The 20,653-nt window shown below is 52.6% G+C and overlaps 1 protein-coding gene across 1 annotated transcript in view; it reads right to left on the reverse strand.

Annotated features, from left to right (window-relative positions):
* Nucleotides 1-17,270, reverse strand: part of MEGF6 (multiple EGF like domains 6) — a gene marked incomplete at both ends in the record, with an annotated part of 74,522 nt that extends 57,252 nt beyond the window's left edge. The window contains 3 exons of the mRNA XM_082295577.1: nt 12,022-12,131; nt 15,797-15,931; nt 17,185-17,270. Of these exons, the coding sequence (XP_082151703.1) occupies nt 12,022-12,131; nt 15,797-15,931; nt 17,185-17,270 (331 nt within the window). The remainder of the gene's footprint in view (nt 1-12,021; nt 12,132-15,796; nt 15,932-17,184) is intronic.
* Between the last annotated feature and the right edge of the window lie 3,383 nt (nt 17,271-20,653).

The raw sequence follows: 20,653 nt of genomic DNA on the forward strand, positions 1-20,653 counted from the left end.
TCCCGGCCCCCCCGGCGAGGCGCAGTTCCCACATCAGAGCCCCGAGAGCCTGAGTGTTGCTGAGACGATCCACTCTGCTGGGAGGTTCCAGTAAGCGAAGGGTGAAGCCGAGCAGCTGATTTACAGCAGGAGATGCAATTACACCCACCTCCACAGCCCCAGGCACAGCCACCTCCCACACACACAGGTCCCGCTCTGCTGCACTCACTGGGGTCCGATGGGTTCACCAGCAGCAGACCCCAGAGCGCTGGGTGGTCCAAGGATTCCTAGGAAGGCTGGGCAGGCTTGGAGCAAAGCCCAGGCTCTCCAACATCCCCTCCCTCCAGCAACGAGCCTGCACTGAAAGGTCATTTACATCAAGCCCCCAAAAGGGAGCTCTAAATGGAGCTTCACCCCAAACTCTGAATATTCCATTTACAACGCTTTCATCTACCAAGGGTGGAAGATACCAAAAAGGAGTTCAGGACAACCCGGCTGCTTCCTCAGCTCAAAAGCAATCAGTGGTCACTGTGATTATGTCCAGCTCAACCTCTGCCGCAGTTTGCTGCAAAGCAAAGCCCACCTGATGGCAGGAAAAAAAAACAATTTCTACACTGACAGCGTGTGACAGGATCAAAAACCACCAAGAGGCAACAGAAAAGGCGTTGAAACCCAGACGGGCCCACGCGATGCTCTGCAGAGCTTCCTGCAAGAGCTCACACAGCCCCACCGAGGGCTCTGCCTTCACCACGAGGGGATCTAACCCAGAGAGCGACCGAATGTCCTCGCTGTCGGCACTCAGGAGAGCAGGAAGGACAGCACCTCACCCTGGAAGGCGAGCACTGGGGAGCCACTGGCTGCCCCGCCAGGGTAAACACCCGTCTGCTGCTGCTTGGGGCTGGCCAGCAAAAATATCCCGTGCTGAAAGCTCTGATAGGAGTCTGGCCAGGACAGGGAGCGTCCTGCCTCTAAAGCAAACACATCTGTATTTCTTTCCAAGCAAGAAAAAATGGTTCCATTCGGATCAGACCCGGATTTCTTGAAGACAAGTGACACATGGAATATCACAGCTTCGCTCACACTGGTTATTTTCATGTCCTTTTCACCAAACAGCCTCATCCTGCCCACTTCCAGAGCCACTCCAGCCCAGTGCTCCACAGCTCCATCCTTTCTCAAGGAGGTACCATCACCTCAAACACCAGGATGGTTCCTCTGACAGGTGACAGATGAGGAAAGAATGAGTCACTGACGAGGCGTCCTTCCCCAAAGCAGCCTCTCATCCTATTAGGAAAATCCAGCACAAATGTTGACTGATGAGCAAAGCCAACCCCCCAGAGCACTTCTAACAGTGAAAGAGAAGATGAGAATCCAAACAATTAGGTTTCCACAAGAAATTTGTCCAGAAAAAGTATTTGCCAAAAAGAACCATTGACAGGAGTCAGTAAGAAATGAAGGGAAGGATGATCTTGTGACTGGGGCCTTCCTGTATCCTCCATCAGCACATTCTCTGTGGCAAGGACTGCGGGTTTTGAAAAATGCTACAAATAACAAAAGGCATCAAGCAACAGACAAAAGAAAAAATTTTTTGCAAGCTAGGGCTAATACAGCTGTTTCACTGGTCTTGTGGAATTTTTCAGGGGCAACGTCTCTTTAAAAGCAGGATGGAAACAAAAGTTAAAATGAAACTGGAAAGTCAGAAAAGTTTCCTGAAGGTGCTTGCAAAATGACCACTGTCCCCAGTCCCCTGGGTCTGTATCTGTCCTTCACCTGCAGGTAATGAAAATGCTCAGACCTTTACAAATGATGGGCTTGGGAAACAGCAAAATGTTGTCTGGCAGAAGGGGATGGCAGGGAATGGGATGATGGGGAATCATCTCTGCCCTGGGTGTGAAATGTAATTCACCTGAGAATGAAAAGAATTTGAGGTTGCAAATGCAGAGGAATGCTCCTGGTTCAGCTGGGCTTTGCTCTGCCAGGTGGCAATAGGACAATTAATGCTTTACAAACTGAGGACAAGCAGCACAAGGAATGATTTATCCCCTCCACTTCACATTCTTCCCTGTTTCTTGTAATTAGTTCACTCTGAAATACCAGAGTTTGGACTGGTTTCTTCCTTTAACTTCAGGTAGCCATAATTTGTGGCCTTGTGTATCCTCAGCAATCCCTTTTTCACAGCCCATTTCCTCCCCTCTGCCAAAATGTGGACAGTGGGACCTGACAACAGATATTCAGGATCTCAGACATTTATTTAAAACCTGGCAGGCGTGTTGGACCCAAAGCCCCAGCTTCAGGTCCCTTGTGCAAGGCAGGTAATGTCAGTGCCACTCCAGTATTTTCCTCTCCTCCAAATCAAGCCAATCATTTCCCTTTTAATAAAATATTGGGGGGGTCTCCAAAATGTGTGGTTTATTTTCAAAGCTGCAGCCAATTATAACTGTGGGAATTGCTAAACATTTCCAAATGTGAAAATGCTTTTCACCTCTCGGGTTCTGCACAGGGGAACACCCAACACTGACTCCACCAGCTTGGACAAGAGAGGTCGTGTGTGCTGCCTGCACCGATTGATTCACACCTCACCTTTCTGCCCTTGGTTCTGATTACTCAGGGTTAGGGGAGTCCCAGGTTTTGATAAAATGCTCCTCTCCAGCCCTTCCAGGTCAGCGCCCCCACCTCCACACATCTCTGGTTCCAAAAGACGACAGAACCGTGGGTCTCAGAAGGAACAGACTCAAGGAACTCATGGATGGTAAAGAAAAGAAGTCTCACTCTTTAATTTGCTGCTATAAATCAGCATCATCTGAAGATGATGTGAGCAGTCAGCACTGCCCTGGACCTTGCAGACCCAGCAGTGAGAGGGAGGAGAGAGACAACCATGTGTCCCTGCAGCCCAAGGAACTTGTTCTCAGCCCAGGGAACATCCCAGCTTTTGGGGGTTTTTTGCTGTGGACTACCACGTCCCCAAACCAGAACATCTGTGAGCCACCAAACATAGGAAACTCAATAACCTTCAAGAGGGAGTTTGAATATCACACAAAGGTTAATTAAATAAAGCTTAGCAGCCCCAAAATGCAGCCTGGCCAAAGATACGAGGACGTTCCTTTCCAAGGTGGCACTTGTTGCCACGCTGCCCCGGGCCCAGCTCACCCCACAGGCCATGACCCCAGGGTTCCTTTGTTTGACCCAAATTTAATCAGCTTCCTTCTCTGATTCCAGCAAATCCCGCTGTGGATGGCAGCCAGGAATAAAGGCTATTGTACAGCATGGAGCTGTGCTTCACAGCAAGTCACGATAAGTGTTTCCTTTCCAAACATCCAAGTTCCCCAAACACCACGAAAGCCGAGAGGAGATTGTTGGAGCTTTGCAGATAAAACAACAGCGACGATAAAACATAAATAAATCAGGGCATCCCTAACTCCAAAGCCTCTCCTCTTCCAGCTTGGAGTTATAGGAGGAATTTGGCAGGGCTGCTTACCATGCTGGCAGTGAGGGCCCTGGAAGCCAGAGGAGCAGTGACAGAGCTGTGAGGATCCCTCTCGGCAACTCCCACCGTTGAGACAAATGCCGTAACCACAGGCAAGGGGGAAGAAGAGGATGATTCCCACACTCACCATCGGAAGGGCAAACACCCCACCACTGGTGACATGCCCACAGCCCCAGAGAACACTTGAGTAGTGATAAAAAACCACCATCAAATCGTTTGGGAAAGTTGATTTTTTTTCTGCTTGACCGTGCGGTGCTCAATGCACAAAGTCTCAACATTTAGGACAGGAAGGAAATTACCTCGGGGGATGTCTAAGGGCTTTCCTTGGGAACTCACAGGAGACATCAGGGCTGTGGTGAGATGATGCTTTTCCAGCCAACAAGTAGGTAAAACAGTCAGAAAACGACTCATGCAAGATCTCGAGGCAACAAATACAAGTTACTTGTGTTGAAATTGGAGGGATCTTTCTGGAACAATCCGCTGGGAGCTGCTCCCACCTCTGCACCGGGCTTTGCCGGGAGCTGGCTACCCCAACGTGCGTCACCTTCGGGCGGCCCAGAGGATGAAATGGAGCTAAACTGTAAGTAAGCCTCAGCAGCCACGTTTCTCTGTTCTCACCCAGCCGAGTGTAAAATGGACACAGAGACACAGAATGCTCAATTAGGCTTCTGAAATCCACCTTTCCAAATTGTCCCCATAAACCCACAAACAAGGTTATGGTTTTTCCAGGGAAGTGTGTACTTCTCATAACTCATGAAATGCAGTTCATGGTTTATATTTGCCCCTGGGAAACGCTGATCTCAAAAGCAGAAACGCTGTGAGCAGGGGCACTGTCACGTGTGCGGTGCTTTGTCGGGGGGTAAGGACGCAGAACAAGCATCCATCTTCCTCTCTGAATCTGTTTAAAGATTTGGACAATGAAATTTTCTCTCTGTTCACTGATCTGGACAGAGCTGCGGTGACAGCCAGCTCCTCTCCTCCTCATTCTTTTTCTCTCACCTCCTCTTTTCCTTCCACTTTTCGTTGAACAAACTGCTACAAACTCCAAGAGCAGTGGGAATACATCTCACAAAAACCTGGCAAACCTGGAGCAAAGAGCATCAACTGATGACACAGAGCAAGATACCCAGTGGTGGCACCTGGTCCAACAGCTTCCACTCTCCCACCCCAACCCTCTGCTGAGCCCAGGCTGGACTGTGGAGAGCCCTGGGCTAAGAGAAGCCGTGGGGACCAATCTATTCCAGCTGATGCATCCCAGGAAGGAACACACTGCAGCCACCAATGGTGTCACAGGGCCTTCAGGTCAGTTACCAACTAAACATACAAAGCTGTGATTAAATTACAACCCCTCGTACAATCTGGGACCACCTGGCAACAATTACAGCAGCACTCGCTGAACTGAGGGTCCCCATCGCACATGGACTGTGCTGGCTGCAGCTTCTCCCTCCTATTTGCAAGTTGGGAGCCCCCCTGGCTTCTCTTCCCATTCCAGCTAAAGCTGTAACTAATTAGTGACAGAAAAAGCAGGTCTGTGATTAACACATTTCATTTTGTGTCATTATAACTGGCACCCCGCGCAGGCTTCCAAAATGGCTCCAAAATTCTTGGCACAAAACACCCCACGCTGGCTCCAAAACACTAATTGTGCACTCAGAGAAAAAGGGATCACAGATGGAAACAGTGCAAGGCAAGGGTTGCACTTTTGGGGCAGGACAGCTTGTGCACACCAGGAGATAAATCTGCAAAGTTATCAATTGTCAAAGACAACTCAAAAGTCTGAGGCAGCCACACGAAATCCAAGCTGGGAAAGGGCAGGGATTACCTTTCCAAAAGGAACCCAAAGCTGGTGGGTGTCAACTTGTCACGCCTGAAAAATCAGTTCTAACCTACAGTAGATGGAAATCTAATAACCACGCTACTGAGTTCCCACTATTGAATCCCCCAGACATCAAATATTGGCTCTGTTTTTTCTTACAGGAACACAATTGACTTCCTGATTTCTCCTCTGTGCTAAATCCTGCTCCTGGCTCACGCAACACCTTCTGCCAAAGCTGGTGCTGACTGGGGAGGTTTTGTGATTAGGGAGGTTTAGGTGAATGTGCCGTTCTCCAAATATTCACATTTGCCACCAAAACACACCCTCTTGCCAGACAGAGCTATGTACCTGCTTAAAGGACCTTTCTTCTATCAATTCTTTTACCACACAGGGACATCCTGGGTTAGGCCAAACTCCACCAACTTTGCACCTTCCATGCACCGGAGCCGAAATCCTCGAGCCTCAGCGTTGTCTCTTTTAAGGACCTGATGATTTTTCAAACCCCCTCCCTGCAGAAGAGAGGATTGTTTATAACACAAAGGTAGCATTGAAGCCCTAACACTCGTCTCCCTGAACTAATGAGCCCGTGATGAAATGCTGCTTCACAAAGCCAGTTATCTTCTCATCTAACGCTTTAGTCGCTTTCCATGGCCACGTATCCCTGGGGACTGCAGTGATCCCACGTCAATCCCGTGCTGGCAGAGCACTGGAACTTGGGAAGCTCTTTGCCAAGCACCCTGCTCAGCTGAGCCCTGATGTCTGTGCATTGCAAATACTTCCCTGCACAGCGAGGCAGGAACAACTTCCCATCTCCAGGTGTGTGCCAAGGTGTTCCAGGGCTGCAGCCTCCAGGTTTTCCCAGCTCTGGTCATGCAAGAGGGGCTGTCTTTTCTTTTAGTCCTTTCCTGCAGGCCTCAGCACTGTAAGACAGAATGGGCTGCCCGGCCAAATTACAAAGTGGCTTGGTTTTTCCTGAATCTTTCACCTTAAACACCTAGAAACCCCATTTTCATGAGGGTCCCAGAAGAGCCAAGCCTGGCTCCAGGATGCCCAACTCGCCGGCAGCACTCGGCTCTCCAAGCAGCTCAGCGAGACCCAAAGCACAACAATGGAAAATATTAGAAGCAATTTCAGCGACACAAATCAGGGGTTAGAAGACAGGGGTGTTATTCTTGGCAGTGCCCCAGATTTCCTGAATGAGCTGGACAATTCCCTGCTCTGTGCTGCAGGCTGGCACATACCGAGTGGAAATCATAATAACCTACTTCCCAGCCCAGGGGAGGGTGGGGGCTGCGGGGCTCCCCCTCCGTGCCCTCCAGGCCTCCTGCCAACGAGCTCCTAATTCAGAGCGACAGAGTTTAATGCGATGAAATTTGGGAAAAGGGTAATGACACTGTTCGGGGAAACGGGAGAGAAAGAATAAATTATGGGAAGCATCACCACCTTGTGCTCAGGCAGTGTCTTTTGTGAGGGTTCAGCGAGGCAGGATCCTCGGGAAGTCGGAGACATGAGACTGATTTAAGACAACGAGCAATGAAGAAAAGAAACGTTTGGGCTCCCTGAGGTACAGCCCAGCCACCCCCTGCCTGGGCAGAGATGGGCTCCCAGGGGAGCCCATGATGGACCTTTAGCCAGCAGGCAAGAGGTTCAGGAGTTCAGTCACAGCCTTTCAGCTGACTAAACAATGAGCCTCCAGCAGCCAGGAGGCGATGGACAAAGCAAAGCCGCCTCTCAGGGAAGTTAAACTGTCAGCCGGGCGCATTTCCTGCCGAGCCTTCCAACCTGTGCCACAAACCTGAGCTGCCTGCCCCACGATGGTGCACGTGGTCGGGCTCTGGGGCTGTGCTGGGCTCCAAGGTTATGCCAGGCTCCAGGACTGTGCCAGCCTCTGGGGCTGTGCCAGGCTCCAGGGTTGTTATAGGCTGCAGGGTTGTGCCAGGCTCCAGGTCTATGCTGAGCTCCAGGGGTGTGCCAGGTTTCCAGGGCCATGCCAGGCTCCCGGGCTGTGCCAGGCTCCAGGGTTCTGCTGGCCTCCAGGGCTGTGCCAGCTCTGGGGTTGTGACATGCTCTATGGCCGTGCCAGGCTCCAGGGCTGTGCCAGGCCCCAGGACCATGCTGGGTTCCAGGGCTGTGTCAGGCTCCATGGCTATGCCAGGCTCCAGGACTGTGCCAGGCCCCAGGACCATGCTGGGTTCCAGGGCTGTGTCAGGCTCCATGGCTATGCCAGGCTCCAGGACTGTGCCAGGCCCCAGGACCATGCTGGGTTCCAGGGCTGTGTCAGGCTCCATGGCTATGCCAGGCTCCATGGCTATGCCAGGCCCCAGGACCATGCTGGGTTCCAGGGCTGTGTCAGGCTCCATGGCTATGCCAGGCTCCAGGACTGTGCCAGGCCCCAGGACCATGCTGGGTTCCAGGGCTGTGTCAGGCTCCATGGCTATGCCAGGCCCCAGGACCATGCTGGGTTCCAGGGCTATGCCAGGCTCCATGGCTATGCCAGGCTCCAGGGCTGTGCCAACAGAGCAAGCACAGCAGGTCCCCCTCTGCGTTCCTTCCCTTCTCACCAGGTGGAAACTCGGCAGAGTTGGCAGAAAGAAACCCAGTTCGGTGTGGGGTAACTCCCCCTGGAGCCTTTCACAGGCCGTTTGTGACTAACAGAAGTTTTTCTTTTAATGAGGCAATTACAATTCAGCTGCTTTCTGCTCAGCACTGGGGATGCTCCCATGGGTTTTCATCATGTCTCAGACCCCGATGCTTCCTCAAAGGAGCATTAATCTCCTTCTTACCTAGGGCCAGGCTTTACCTCCACCTGAGCTGAAAATCAGAAGACAGCAGGATCTCACCTGGATAAAAACTTGAGTTAAAGACAGCTTAGACCAGCTTCAGACCAACAGCTCAGGCTGAGCTTCTCCAGGCCACATTGCAACAGTGACAGTGTCACCTGCACTAAATCTAGTAAAGGTCTCCTCTTCAGCCTCTTCACAGCTCTCCTTGGTGCCTTTCTGCCTCACCATGTCCCTTCTGAAGGTGCCAGCAGCTGGTCCAAGAGCACAGACAGGCTGTGGGTGGCTGAGCCGCAGCTCCTCCACGCACATCAAGAGTTCCAGACTCAGTGGGACTCAGCTTTTCAACATCTCCAGCTGAAAGTGGAGATCACAGAGATTACCTGACATGCCCCTCACCCTAATCACCGAGGGCTTTACCTGTGTTATTGAACCCAGGTGGAATTTAAGTAGAATCTCAGAGGCCACTTGATACCAGGCAGCTCAGTCTGAGAGTTAAATTATCAGTGATCAGGCAGGCAAAGAAGCTGATGCCATCCTAAAAATGCAAAGGGTGCCTTGACGTCTGACCTTTCTCCTTCCCAAAGAGATGAAGGGTCCAGGACAGAGGGCTATGGAAGGCAACAAATCCTCACCCTCTGGTGTCAGCAGAAGGGACAAAAGATAGAATCCTGCCAGGGACAGGGCTCTGTGCCTTCACCCCTGACAGCCCCAGGGGTGGCAGGAGCAAGGCCAGCCGTCACCATTTCAGAGGGCACACGAGGAGAGGAACAAAAACATTCTTTGAGATCGGTGAGATCTCTGTATCTGTGAAATTTTCCATCTCCTTCCGAGCTATTTGCTCTCAGCAGAGCGACACCCTCCCAGTACTGTCCCCAGAGCTCTGCAGTGTCCATTTCCCCACCTGTAGGAGCTCAGAGACACAAAGCTGCACGTGAGGAAGGGGAGGACACCCCAGTTCTCTTACAAACAGCCTCCAACAGCTAACAGTGAGTAGTACATCCAGTGCAGTAGCTGCAACAAGGTAAATTCCTCTTCCAGGCACCAGGCCAGCTCTGAGAGCCCAAAGAACTCTCCTGAGCTGGGAGAGGGTGCTGGGACCTCCCATCTCATAACGGTGTTTAGGATCACCATCAGGGTTAGACAGTATTGTCATGTTCAAACAAGAAGGTGGCAGCAGGCTGTGGCTGGTTACACACGAGCCTGCAATGCTGAAAATTTCCCCTCACGTAGACTAGGTATTTTTATTTTTAAGGAGAAGTGATGACCAGCAAAGAGCAAACAGAGCCCTGCAGTGAGGAGATGCCAGTCCCCAAGAGAGAGCAAGACATCCTCACTGGAGAGTTTCTACTGCACTACAGCCCTAATTAAACTGTCAGCAGCCATGCCCTTCCCCTCCCCAGTGCTCCTGGAACACGATCAATGATCTCTGGAGGCAGATAGGAAGGGCCACAAATCCCGCTGACATGTTCTGGCACAGCTCTGGGGCATTCAGCAGAGCCACAGCAGCAAGCACAGCCTGACCCCAGACTGCTACACACCAACCAGAGAAAGCTCCAACATCCATAAACAACGCCCTGGCTGTGTGCCCCTGCCCCAGCACCCCACTGATGGTTACTGACAGCTCCCTGCCAGACCTTCCTACCCCTCCTCTGCTCCAGAAGGACACACTGGTGTCAAGGCCAAAGCCACCAGCAGGAAAAGCCATCACACCCCTGCAAATCAACACCCCGGAGCTCCTCGGGATGAGGGTTTGGTTCCACAGAGCCCAGACACGCTCCCCAGGACAGCCCAGAGATGGGGACAGACACCCTGGCTTGGGGCACCTGCAGGGGCCAGGCAGAGCTGTCCCATTTGCCCGTGGGATGCTCCTCCAGCTGCTGCCTGTGGGGGTCTGGAAACAGGGAGCACAATTCCCACTGCTCCACCTCAGCCCTAACCTGGTGGCTGCTCTCCTGCTGCCCCCAGGGGCTCAGATGATCCACAGAGCAACGTGATTTTATTTTCTGCCCCTGGAAGTGCCCCTGCCTGTGCTGAGAGCCAGCAGAGATGAGCTCCCTGTTGTGCCTGTTGCACTTGGGGTACAACTGGGTATCCAACTGGGTTTGAAGGGCTGAACACGGACAGAGCTCACCAGCTTCAGGTCATGATCCACCTCAACCTCCCCAGCAGCCCAGCAGCAATTCCTGCAGGAGTTTTTGGGCTGCTGTCACTCTGCTTTTGGGACTGGCTGTCCCTCTCTTCTTCACTCCAGCCCAGCCCTGCAGTGAGCAGCGTGTGAGGACCATTCCCAGCCCCAGCAGTGAGAAGGATGAGTTCAGAGCATGGCCTGAGCAGCTCTATTTCCTTTTCTCTGCTTCCTTCCTGTGTGGAATTACTCATTTCCTTGGCAGGAAAAATCATCACAGAAGGTGCTTTTCTGAGTTCAGCTGAGGTTATTATCTGCTCACTGACAGGGGGTTACAAGGCACCCGTGGAGCTTCCTCTCCCCAGTGGGTTGCTCTCCTGTGCCACAGCTTGGAATAGGAAGAATAAAGACTGGTTGTTTGACACACCTTTTTATCCCGTTGGGGGTTTCTCTTAAACACCTTTTTATCCCTTTTTTTTTAAAAAAAACCCCTTTGCTTCAAGCAACAAAGCCCAGGGCAGGCACAGACGGCCTCTTCACAGAACAAAAGGCAAGCAGCTGTGGGAGACATCTTCCTGTCTTGGAGGTCAGTCCCAATCCCAATCCCAATCCACAATGGAGTTGACCATGGCTGGCTCTGATTCCGCTGATGGCAGGGCAGCTCAGATCCCAAATGCTCTGCTGGTTCTCCTGCCTACTGCTTAAATCCAAGCTGCTTTTCTGTGGGGGAGGTGGAGAGCACCTCCAAGGCTCAAATCAGAAAAGAATCAGGCACCGAGGCAGGGCATTGACCCTGCAGCACTGGGAGCATGCAGGGCTCTGCACGAGGTGACATTTGGTTCTACACATAAGTTTGGCTCGATTCAAGAGGTTTTTCTTTGCTCTCAACACCTCAGAAGCAGTTTCCAGTTAAATGTTTCCCCAGCTGGACGTGGCCGCAGGGTTTAGGGGAAGGAGCAGGGAGTGACACAGCAGCTGCCTCCTGTGTCAGGCAGAGAATCTGGAGGGAAATGGGGAATGTGGGGCCCACAGGGATAAAGCTGCATCTGTCTTCTGCAACAACAGCATAAAATCATCTTACAGGCTGATATTTGCACATCCCCATCATGTGCAAACCTGAATACGTCTCACAGCTTCCCCCACAGCTGAGGAGGCCACGCTTCCCTGCCTGTCTGGCAGGGAATTGCACTGGGAGAGAGCAGGAATCCAGCCACAGAACCCCAAAGCCTCAAGTTCTGGGTCTCCACCCCAGACCTGACCAGTGCTACCCCTTCCTCTGGGGCTGTGTGTCCCCTCCTCCAGGCTGACACTGCAAAATCAGCACCCTGAGCCCAGCTCACCCTCTGGATACAGGAGGGAGCAGGCAAGGGGAGGGATGCAGGATCCCAAACCTCTCACAGGGCAGTTCAAACTCAGCCCCCAGCCCCTGACACACCTTCTCAAAGGAGCTTCCAGAGCTTCTGCCAGTGGCGCCATTGGAAACACTAAATTGGGCTTGATTTGAAACATTTAGTAGCATTTGGCAAGTGGATGAACAGCTGGAACCCTGAAACCCTTTCATGCAGCAATGTGGGAATTCTCAAAAAATGGAAAGCAACAGGCAGCACTTCCCAAGAAGCCAGAAGGAAATAATAATAATAATAATAATAATAATAATAATAATAATAATAATAATAATACCACCAGAAAAAAAAAAGAAACTAAAAAAACCCCATGACAGTTATTTTTCAGCACATTTTTAAAGACATTTAAAGACATTTTTAGAGCATTTTCTGCAGGCACAGGACTTGAAATGAGCCAAAAGCAAAGAAGTTGAGCCGAGGAGAGCAACACTCACGGTGCAGGCAGCCGGCATCCCCTGCGAGCTGAGACCACCCTGGGCAGCACCTGTACGTGGTCTGGGACCTCAGCTGGTACACCTGCCTGTAGCCCGTGTAATACACAACCCTGAAACACAAAAACCCCGCCAAGGTAAGCTCCTGCAGGACAAGGAAACCGGGAAGAGCAGAATTTGTAACTGCAGGTGCAAACAAAGCGAGGAACTGGGTTTGCAAACGTGCTGCCATTGTTTTCCACGTGGGCTGGCAGTGATCACTGATGCTAAGAAAACACTCCTAATTCGCTCTAATTAGGAACATAAGAGACAACACCCAGGTTTTCATAGCACCCCAGATTATTTTTTCTCCTTTTCTAGATTGTTTCTCAGCTCTGAGCTCCTCTCTTGCACTACTTGCTCACAAAGGAAATGTAAATTTTAACAACAGGTGTTCCTGCTTTAGTGAGCAGGAGCAGGTGTCTCTAAGGGGCTGGCGAGCTAAAAAATTGACACAATCCTGATGGCAACACCAAGCTACTCCAAGAGCTGTGTTGGACACAGCAAGGCTCCACAGCTTGGCAGGGAACACTGAGGGTCCCTTTAACTACTCCCAATAGCTCCCTCCAGGGTGGGAGCTGGGGGAGTAAAGCAGGGACTGATCTGAAGCGTAAATAAATAAAAGCGACACATTTTTTTCCCCGGAAATTTGGTGTTGTGTGTTTGTGAGAATTGAAACACAGATAATACTTCTGAAGCCGATTTTTAAAAAGCTCCGTTGGCAGAACATGAAACTGCTCCACCAAAGCGAATCAGGCAAACAACAACAAATATTTGGCACAGCAGATGTGTTGTGCATGTCCACTGAAAATATTTATCCTAACTTAGTCGAGTTGTTTGATTTTGTCTGAATGTTCCTACAGAAAAAACCCCAAATAACAGGGAACTGTTAATTCCCGGGAAGGAAACCTTCAGCGACTCCTGCATGCCAATGTGGAAGCACAGCAGAGGAAAATAAAAGCAGATACCAATTTTTTTTTTTTAGTTTTGTATGAGCTGTTAACAAATTATGAAGGAAACTGTTGTGCTCCAGAAGCAGCTGAGAAAGCAATTCACAGGCACCAGGTTCCAGCCCACCAGGATCCTCTTGGTACCAGGAGCTCTCTCCAGCCCAGCCCAGCGGGAAGGAGAAGGGGAGATGATGGATGCAGGGTGGTGTGAACATGACAAGGAGGCTCAGGAATGGGGAGGAAAAGGTAGAAATAGTGATGTAGGACAGCTCAGAGCTCCCTGTGCCCCAGCAGTGCCCTGAGCAGCCTCAGTCCCACCCTCCTGGGTGGCTCTGTCGGACACTCCAGACCCTTCAGCTGGTCCAGGCAGCTCTCAAGGACAGGCAAATATTGTGACAGCCTCGGTGCCTCTGGGTATCTGGGTGCTGCAGATGGGAAAGAGCCACACAGGAGATACTTTATCTTCAGTGTTTCTCTTTTCCTTTGTTTTAAGGAATCCCTGGCGCAGAAAACAGGGAATGAGCCAGAACTAATGGAACCCAGGAAATCCTGCTGTGTCCTGCTGCTGGAAAATCCCCTTCCAGCCCCTCTGGGATAGCACTGTGATTCCTTCAAGCTTGGCTATGGAGGGCTGAGCAAAGCTACCTGCTGTCATTACTCACTGGGAAGCTGCACAGCCGGGAGCAAACCCATCCCTCTGCCAGGAACACGGAGCAACGCAGCCCGAGGATGCTCCAACTGAGCAGATGCTGCTTTTCCCAGTCACCTCCAGGAACTCAAGGACACCGAGGCCAATTTCAGGCCAGATCCTGGAGCTGTGAATACACTTCCTGAGCCCCACGCTGCCAGAGCTGGTCCAACTGGAGCAGCTCCAGCATCCCTGTGAGCGCCGACACCGCGCGCTCCACTGCCTCAGCTGCCTGGCACAAGGGAACTTGGCAGGACAGCTCCCAGCTCTTGGAAAAGCTTGCTGCAATGGGAACTCCCAGAAGTTTGGAGAGAGGGGATCTGGGACAAAACCTTTCCCAAGGAATGCTCTGCTGATAGTGCTTTCCCTGTCTGGATGTCACAACTCCTGGGGTGAAATCCCTCAGTGGCTTCCCCTCTGTGCTTGCAACAGGAACAGTTTTAGCACTGGGCTGTTCTGATACTTGTAATGAAGCAGAACAGAAAGTTATTTCATTTCAATCCCTTGATTTGTGATGTCAAACCCATCCTTTAAGGAGCTGAAGGGGCTGCTGGGGCTGAAGAGCTCCCAGCCTTTGAAGTCGAAGCAGACAGGGCACCCATCCTTTCAAAGCCTTCCCTGAAAACACAACCAAGAGTCAGACTCTGTTTGCTCCTTTGTTACCAGGACACAGATCTCATCACCAGGGTAATTACTGGCAATTACAGGTTAGGAGGAATTCCTAAAGTCAGGACTTAAAAGCTGTCTTGAGTCCAAGATGTTTTTTTGAAAGACAACTATCATTTGTACTCTGTAAAGGCTTGTAACTGCCTAATGAGGCCGGAAAAGCAGGTGGAGGACGGAAGCAGCTTGGGCACGTTGTGGTTTGACTGCTGGCTAGGTAAGAAAAGTTCATTATTTGTCCTGGAACACGTGTCCAGAGCCCTCCTTCCGCAGGGCCTCCTGCCTGAGCTCCCAGCTCTGGCCAGCTGGGAACTCAAGGGATGCTATGATAGGTGGACAAGAACTCAGGGTATGTTCCAACTCCGTGCTCACCTGTGCAAGCCTAACTCTGCTCTTCTGACGTGGGTCTGAGCATGGTCCAGCTCATGGAGTGAAAGGAAGGTGGTGACCCTGCAGCAAATCCTGCTGAGCACCACCCCAGCAGTCCCTGCCCTCACAGGTGGTCCTGCACCACCCCATCCCCTGCACCACGGCCACATCTGCTGTTGTTTTAGCCAATAACCCTCACTTGGCCCCAGCTCCTGCCATCAGCTCTGTGAGACAAGAGGCACTGAGGGGCTTTGAGGAGGAGACATCTAAAAGTACAGGAATAGTGCACGTGATGTGAATAAGCCATTCCATTAACGTGCCTGGGTCATAGGAAACAGATGCCATACATTGTCTGAAGACGGGAAACAGCCACGAGGACAAAGCCCCTTCAGAATAAAAACAATGGATAGACCTTCTCTTCAGAAATTCCTTCTTAGCTTAATAACTCTGAGCATCACAGAAGTGCCAGGCTGAACCAGAAGCCCCTCCAGCAAAATGTCCAAAGGGTTTACCAAGCTCTCGTGGTCTCCTGCTTTGAGCCAAGAAGCAGTGAAGTCGCTCGACCCCTTACTGGTGGTTTGTGAGGTCAGGGCCACATCTCTGCTCATGGGACTGTTCATATCAAAGTGTAAAGGAACTGCTCTGTCCCCTGCTCATAGAATCACAGAACAGTTTGTGTTGGAAGGGACCTCAAAGATCATCTAGTTTCAACCTCCTGCCATGGGCAAGGACACCTTCCACTAGCCTGGTAAGTGCCAGGTACCACGGGCTTCTTCCAAGGCGTTTCCTCCTCTTTCCCTTGAGAGTTGTGGAACATCCAGGTGAGCCCCAGCCACATTGGCTCATCACTGAGACCCCTTGGAGGGCACCAAGGCATTCCCGAGGCTGTTTGCCATCCCAGAACACAGCCAGGGCAGCAGGATGGGCGCACAGGTGGCTGTCCCCATCCCTCAAGAGCTGTGCAGCCGCTGCCGGTGAGCACCGACCTCCCTTCCCTGCTGCTGCTGAGGAGTGGCAATCACTTTTCCTCCCACAGGGAGCAGCCCAGGGTGGAGGGAAGTGCACCTACCTGCGCTCGTAGCCCGTGCACCAGCGGCGGCTCCCGCAGTCCTGCTTCCACACCCTGACCGCGCGGGTCAGGGCCTGCACACACGGCTGCCGCAGCCCCACGACCCCCAGCTCCTGCTCCGCGCAGACGTTCGGCCTGGGACAGAGAAATGCAGGGATGTGAGGGAGGCAGGGCATCCAGAGGGTCACAGCTGCGAGGGCTGCAGTGCTCCCACTGCCTAAATTTCCTGCTGACAGGGCAGGAAGGGCTTGGGCAGCCCCCAGCACCCACCTCCTCAATGAGTTCAATCACTGCAGGGAAAAGAAACAGTGCCAGGTGGACCAGGCACAGGGGTGGTTTCTTGCTCATTCAGAGCTAAGAGCTGCAAGGGTAATTCCAATAAATCAAAGAAATGCACTTTGTTTCTTCTCTAATCCTAACTCCTTCTCCAAGCACAAGCCAGGAGGTTTAACTAAGGATGAAGAGGGAGACATTTGTCCCTGACTCTGTGAGACACTTGGTATTTGGGGCTGCTTGTGTTGCTTCCAACTCTTCCAAAGGGACCCAGAGTTTTCACAGAGATACTTTCTATAAAAGAAGTGAAAATTACTGATTTGGACGTGGTGAAGCTTAGAGGTTGCAGCTGGCATCTGACTGCTCCGGGCTGCTCGATTCCAACCCCAGTGTGCTGGCACAGGGCTCTGCTCCAGTGCCTCATCCAAGAAGTCCTGAAAGTAACTGTCAGGGCAGGAGCACAAAACCCTGACGTGGGGAGAAAAAGCTGCTTCTTCCAAAACCTTTATCTGCTAAAGGACACCCCTTTTTTGAAGAATTAAACTCCTTGAGGAGGGCGGCTTGGAGTCTGCACCCCACACCACACTGGCTCCACAGACAAAGGGAATTACAGTGATCCCCTGGCTCCGAGAGACCATCTTCTGGCAGGAGGCCAAATTTGCAAGGAAGTTTTCCAGAGCAGCCAAATGATTAACACCAAACGGTAACTGTAAAATGTAATTAAAAAGAGCAGCCTACGTGCTGCTGCAGTAACAGCAGCGGGCAGGGAGGAACGTGGAGTAAGAAAGATTTGTGAAGAGAAATAAAAGCAGCAGGTCTGGGAAGAAAGGGCAAAGTATTCACACAAGCATCATCTCTCGCACTCACACAACAGTAGCACTTCAGCTAAACCGAGGAGTTCCCCCCTACAGGCAAAGACTATCCAGGTTTTAAATTTTCTATTCCCCTTTTTGCGCATCTGGTAGCAAATAAAGAAACCCACAACAGCTTCCTCCCCCCTGCCCCTTCACTCTCTGCTCCTCGCTTCACCCCTGGTTTGAAAACACTGCATTTGGCTCCTGCTTTGCCATTGCATGCCCGACAAAACCCCTCCGGAACTCTTTCTTCCTACTCACATGTGGGGCTGCAGTTTGCTCCCAGCAGCCAGCGGAGACATTCGCAGCGCCAGGATGAGTGACAGTGCCACTGCAGGAAACTCCATCGCAGCCGCTCCTCTCCCTCCAGGTGCTTCCAGCGGTGGTCCCGGGAATCCCACCGCCTCCTCCAGCACGGCTGGCCGGTTCCTCCTCCTCCCAGGCTCCTGCTGCCTCCTGCTCCCAACTTGCCGGTGCCTCTCCTCGCAAAGGACAAAGCTATCGGAGCACGGGGGAGTCCTCGCAGGGGGAGAGCGGATTTACCATTCCTGGATGCTTCCTCCCTCTCGGGTTCCGCTCAGCGGGTTTCTTCACTTCGTTGCAAATTACAGTGCAGGTTGCAGCTGGGTTTTCCCCCAAACCAAACCTGGCTTCTCATGCTCGTTTGCTCGCAGTGAAATGCGCTGAAGTGACTTTTCCTTCTGGGATTTGCTTCCTGACAAATCTCGAGGACCTGGGGACTCACGAGACCTGGGTTGTGCCCCGCAGCACAGCCCCACGTGGGCTGAGCTGCTCCAGAGCTGCGACCCCCTTCCCAAGGCACTGTGAAATCCTGCCCTTGGCAAGGGGAAGGAAAAAGGAGGAGTGCTCTTCTGGCAGGAGAATCTCACCTCCCAGGGGCTTTTCCCGAAGCAGGCAGGGTGATCCTTCACTCCATCGCCAGAGGTGTAGGCATCCTCCTGCCGGCAGCTCCACACCTTCCTCCGGGGCCGGGAGCGAGGAACTCCGGCACACACACCCCAGAGCAGCCTCCCTGCGGTTCACGGGAGTAACAAAACTTCTCCCTGCCTTTCCCAGGTCTAGCTCCTTTCCCTCACATGCTCTCTTGCCTCTTTCCTCCCTGTCAGTCAGAAATCCCTCCCACGAGCTGTGCCCAGCCCCGAGCAGGGGAGGGGGAGGCCCTGCTCGCAGGGATGGAGCAGCGGTGCTTCGGGGCTGTTTCTCCACAGGCAGCTCTTCTGGACTACCCAAGGCCAGCTGCGGACACACCACCCCAAATCCCTTTCTCAGAAGCTCGAAGAACATCCCACAGAGATTCAGTCTCCCCCATGCACTCCAACAGGTAACAAAATTGATCGCTTCCCAAGGAAATTCTGCTGGCAGGGACACCTCCAACTGCACACAGCAGCCGGCACAGCGGGATGGGGAGGAGGAGAGCAGGGATGCTGCACTAAACATCTCAAGCACCTGCCAGCAAACCCTCCCCAAGGGCCAGGAGGAACCAGAGCAGCAGCCAGGCACCTGTGAGCTGCCCCGGGGCACTCCAGAGCTCACCTGGCCTGTAGCAGGTGCTGATTTCCATCAGAGAAGCAGGATAAGAAGGTTTGGAAGAAGGCTAGGATAGTTTCATGGACATATTTTGCAGCTGAAGGACAACCATTAATCAAGACTAAAGTCCCCAGGGGCCATGCCCAAAAGCTGCTGGCTCTTGGAAAAAACTGAAGCAGCTGCTCCTTATACCAGAAACCTCCCAAGGTCACAGCAGTGCCATAAATCCTCAAGTCAGAGAAAAGAGCAGGTGAGGGGGTTAATGCTTCCACTTAGCAGTAAAATACCAGCCAAGCCTAACGGATGGGAAGAAAACATCCTTCATTCTTCCTCAAGAAGAAAGGCAGCTACATAAAGATGTTTTATAACAACAGAGAGAGCTCCAGGATACAATAAATCCAGGCCTCTGTTTTCCTGTTTGGAATTAAAAACTTAGGACTTTTCTTACAGTAGGGAGCAGGCTGCTCCCAGTTAGAGTTCCAGGGATTTCTCCCAATGGGGAGGGACCGTGCAGAGCCGGGAGTCGGGCTCCCTCTCCAGGACACGGCTCGAGGCCAAGGAAGGGGACTGATGGGTCCAGGCGCAGCTGCCACGCTGCCTCAGGTGACAATCCCGGCTGTGACACAGGCGGGACACAACTCACTGCACGGTCCTGGCTGGCCTGGCCACCTTCCCAGCCACAGCCACCCCGGCCAGGCTGCCTGCAGGGAGAAGGGGAAGCTCCGATGGGAAAAGCTGCGCTGTGAGGAGTGACTGAGCACAGAGTTCTTTTAAAGCCCCTTTAAAATTCTCTGCAGTTCTTTTAAAGTCCCTTTAAAGCCAGCAGTGAGGTTTCCCACCTAAAGAGGCCCGTGTGAGCAAGGGCTGCGGAGAGCACAGCAGGGAATTTGTGGCACACATGTGAAAGACAGATATCTGAAACCCAACCCTGCCTGTGAAGTCAATTTAGTATGTTTTCAATTTTATATAATTTCCCAGCACAGCCGCCCACCGAGGATGTCATCCTCTGGCTCTGAGTAAAACAGCCCTGAAAGTGGTCCAAGATATGATATGGCTCCATAAATACTGATGATAATATCTGCAGTCATGCCAGAGACCACAGAAACCGAAACATTAACGTGCCATTCATTCCCCAGCATTATTTAATCTTCACTATCAAGCGTGCTGGATGTGATATGGGCGCCAGGGCTCTCCATGCACAATCCTGTCCCTATCCCACACTGCTCTGGTACCTTCCCAAGCTCTGTCCTGATGATATTTAAGGATCTTGCACATCTGACCCAGATCTGCTTCACAGCAGCTCTGCCTGGCCTCTGTAGACCCACAAATCTTGTTCCTGTGTGGGTATATCGGAGTCTTGCCCAGACCACCTGGGAGAGCAGAGCATCATTTTGGCTAAGCCCAGGGCTTCCCACTGTACACTATGTGATGTGTAGGGGTTCTTGTCTGAGCCCTGAAAATCCACAGCAGAGCTGAGACAGGCCTCATACACCTCTGGCTGTGCAACGGTGGTGGCACCTCATACCTTGTACAGCCCCAGGTGCGTGACAGTGACGACACCTTGTACCTGAGACAGCTCTGGGCAGGGGACAGTGACAGCACCCACCACCTGGCACAGCCTTGCTGTGTGATGGTGACAGCACCTGGTGCAGAACCAGTGTGTGACAGTGATGGCACCTGGTACCTAACACAGCTCTGGGCAGGCAACAGTGACAGCACGCACCACTTTGTACAGCCTTGCTGTGTGATGATGACAGTACCCAGTACCGTGTACAACCCAGGTGCCTATGGTGGCAGTACCTGATACCTGGCACAGCCCTGGGTGTGTGACAGTGACAGCACCTGGTACCCAGGCATCGCTCTGAGCAAGCGACACTGACAGCACCCACGACCCTGCACGGCCCCAGGTGTGCGGTGGTGACGGTCCCAGGTACAGGCGCCGCTGTGTGACGGTGCCAACACCCGGTACCCAGGGCCAGCGGAGCGGGGAGCGCTGCCGTGTCCCGCACCCCGTGCCCCGCACCCCGCATCCCTCCGGGCGGGCTCTGCCCGGGTACCGGCCAGCATCCCGGGCGGGCTTGCAGTGCCGCCTCCCGGCCCGGCGCGGAGCGAGAGGCGGCCCCGGGCGCTCCGCCCGCCCCGCTCCGCCCCGGAAGGCTCGGAGCGCCCGCCCGGCGCCACC

This window comes from Coloeus monedula, assembly GCF_965178545.1.
Source record: "Coloeus monedula genome assembly, chromosome: 22".
Taxonomy (NCBI): Eukaryota; Metazoa; Chordata; class Aves; order Passeriformes; family Corvidae; genus Coloeus; species Coloeus monedula.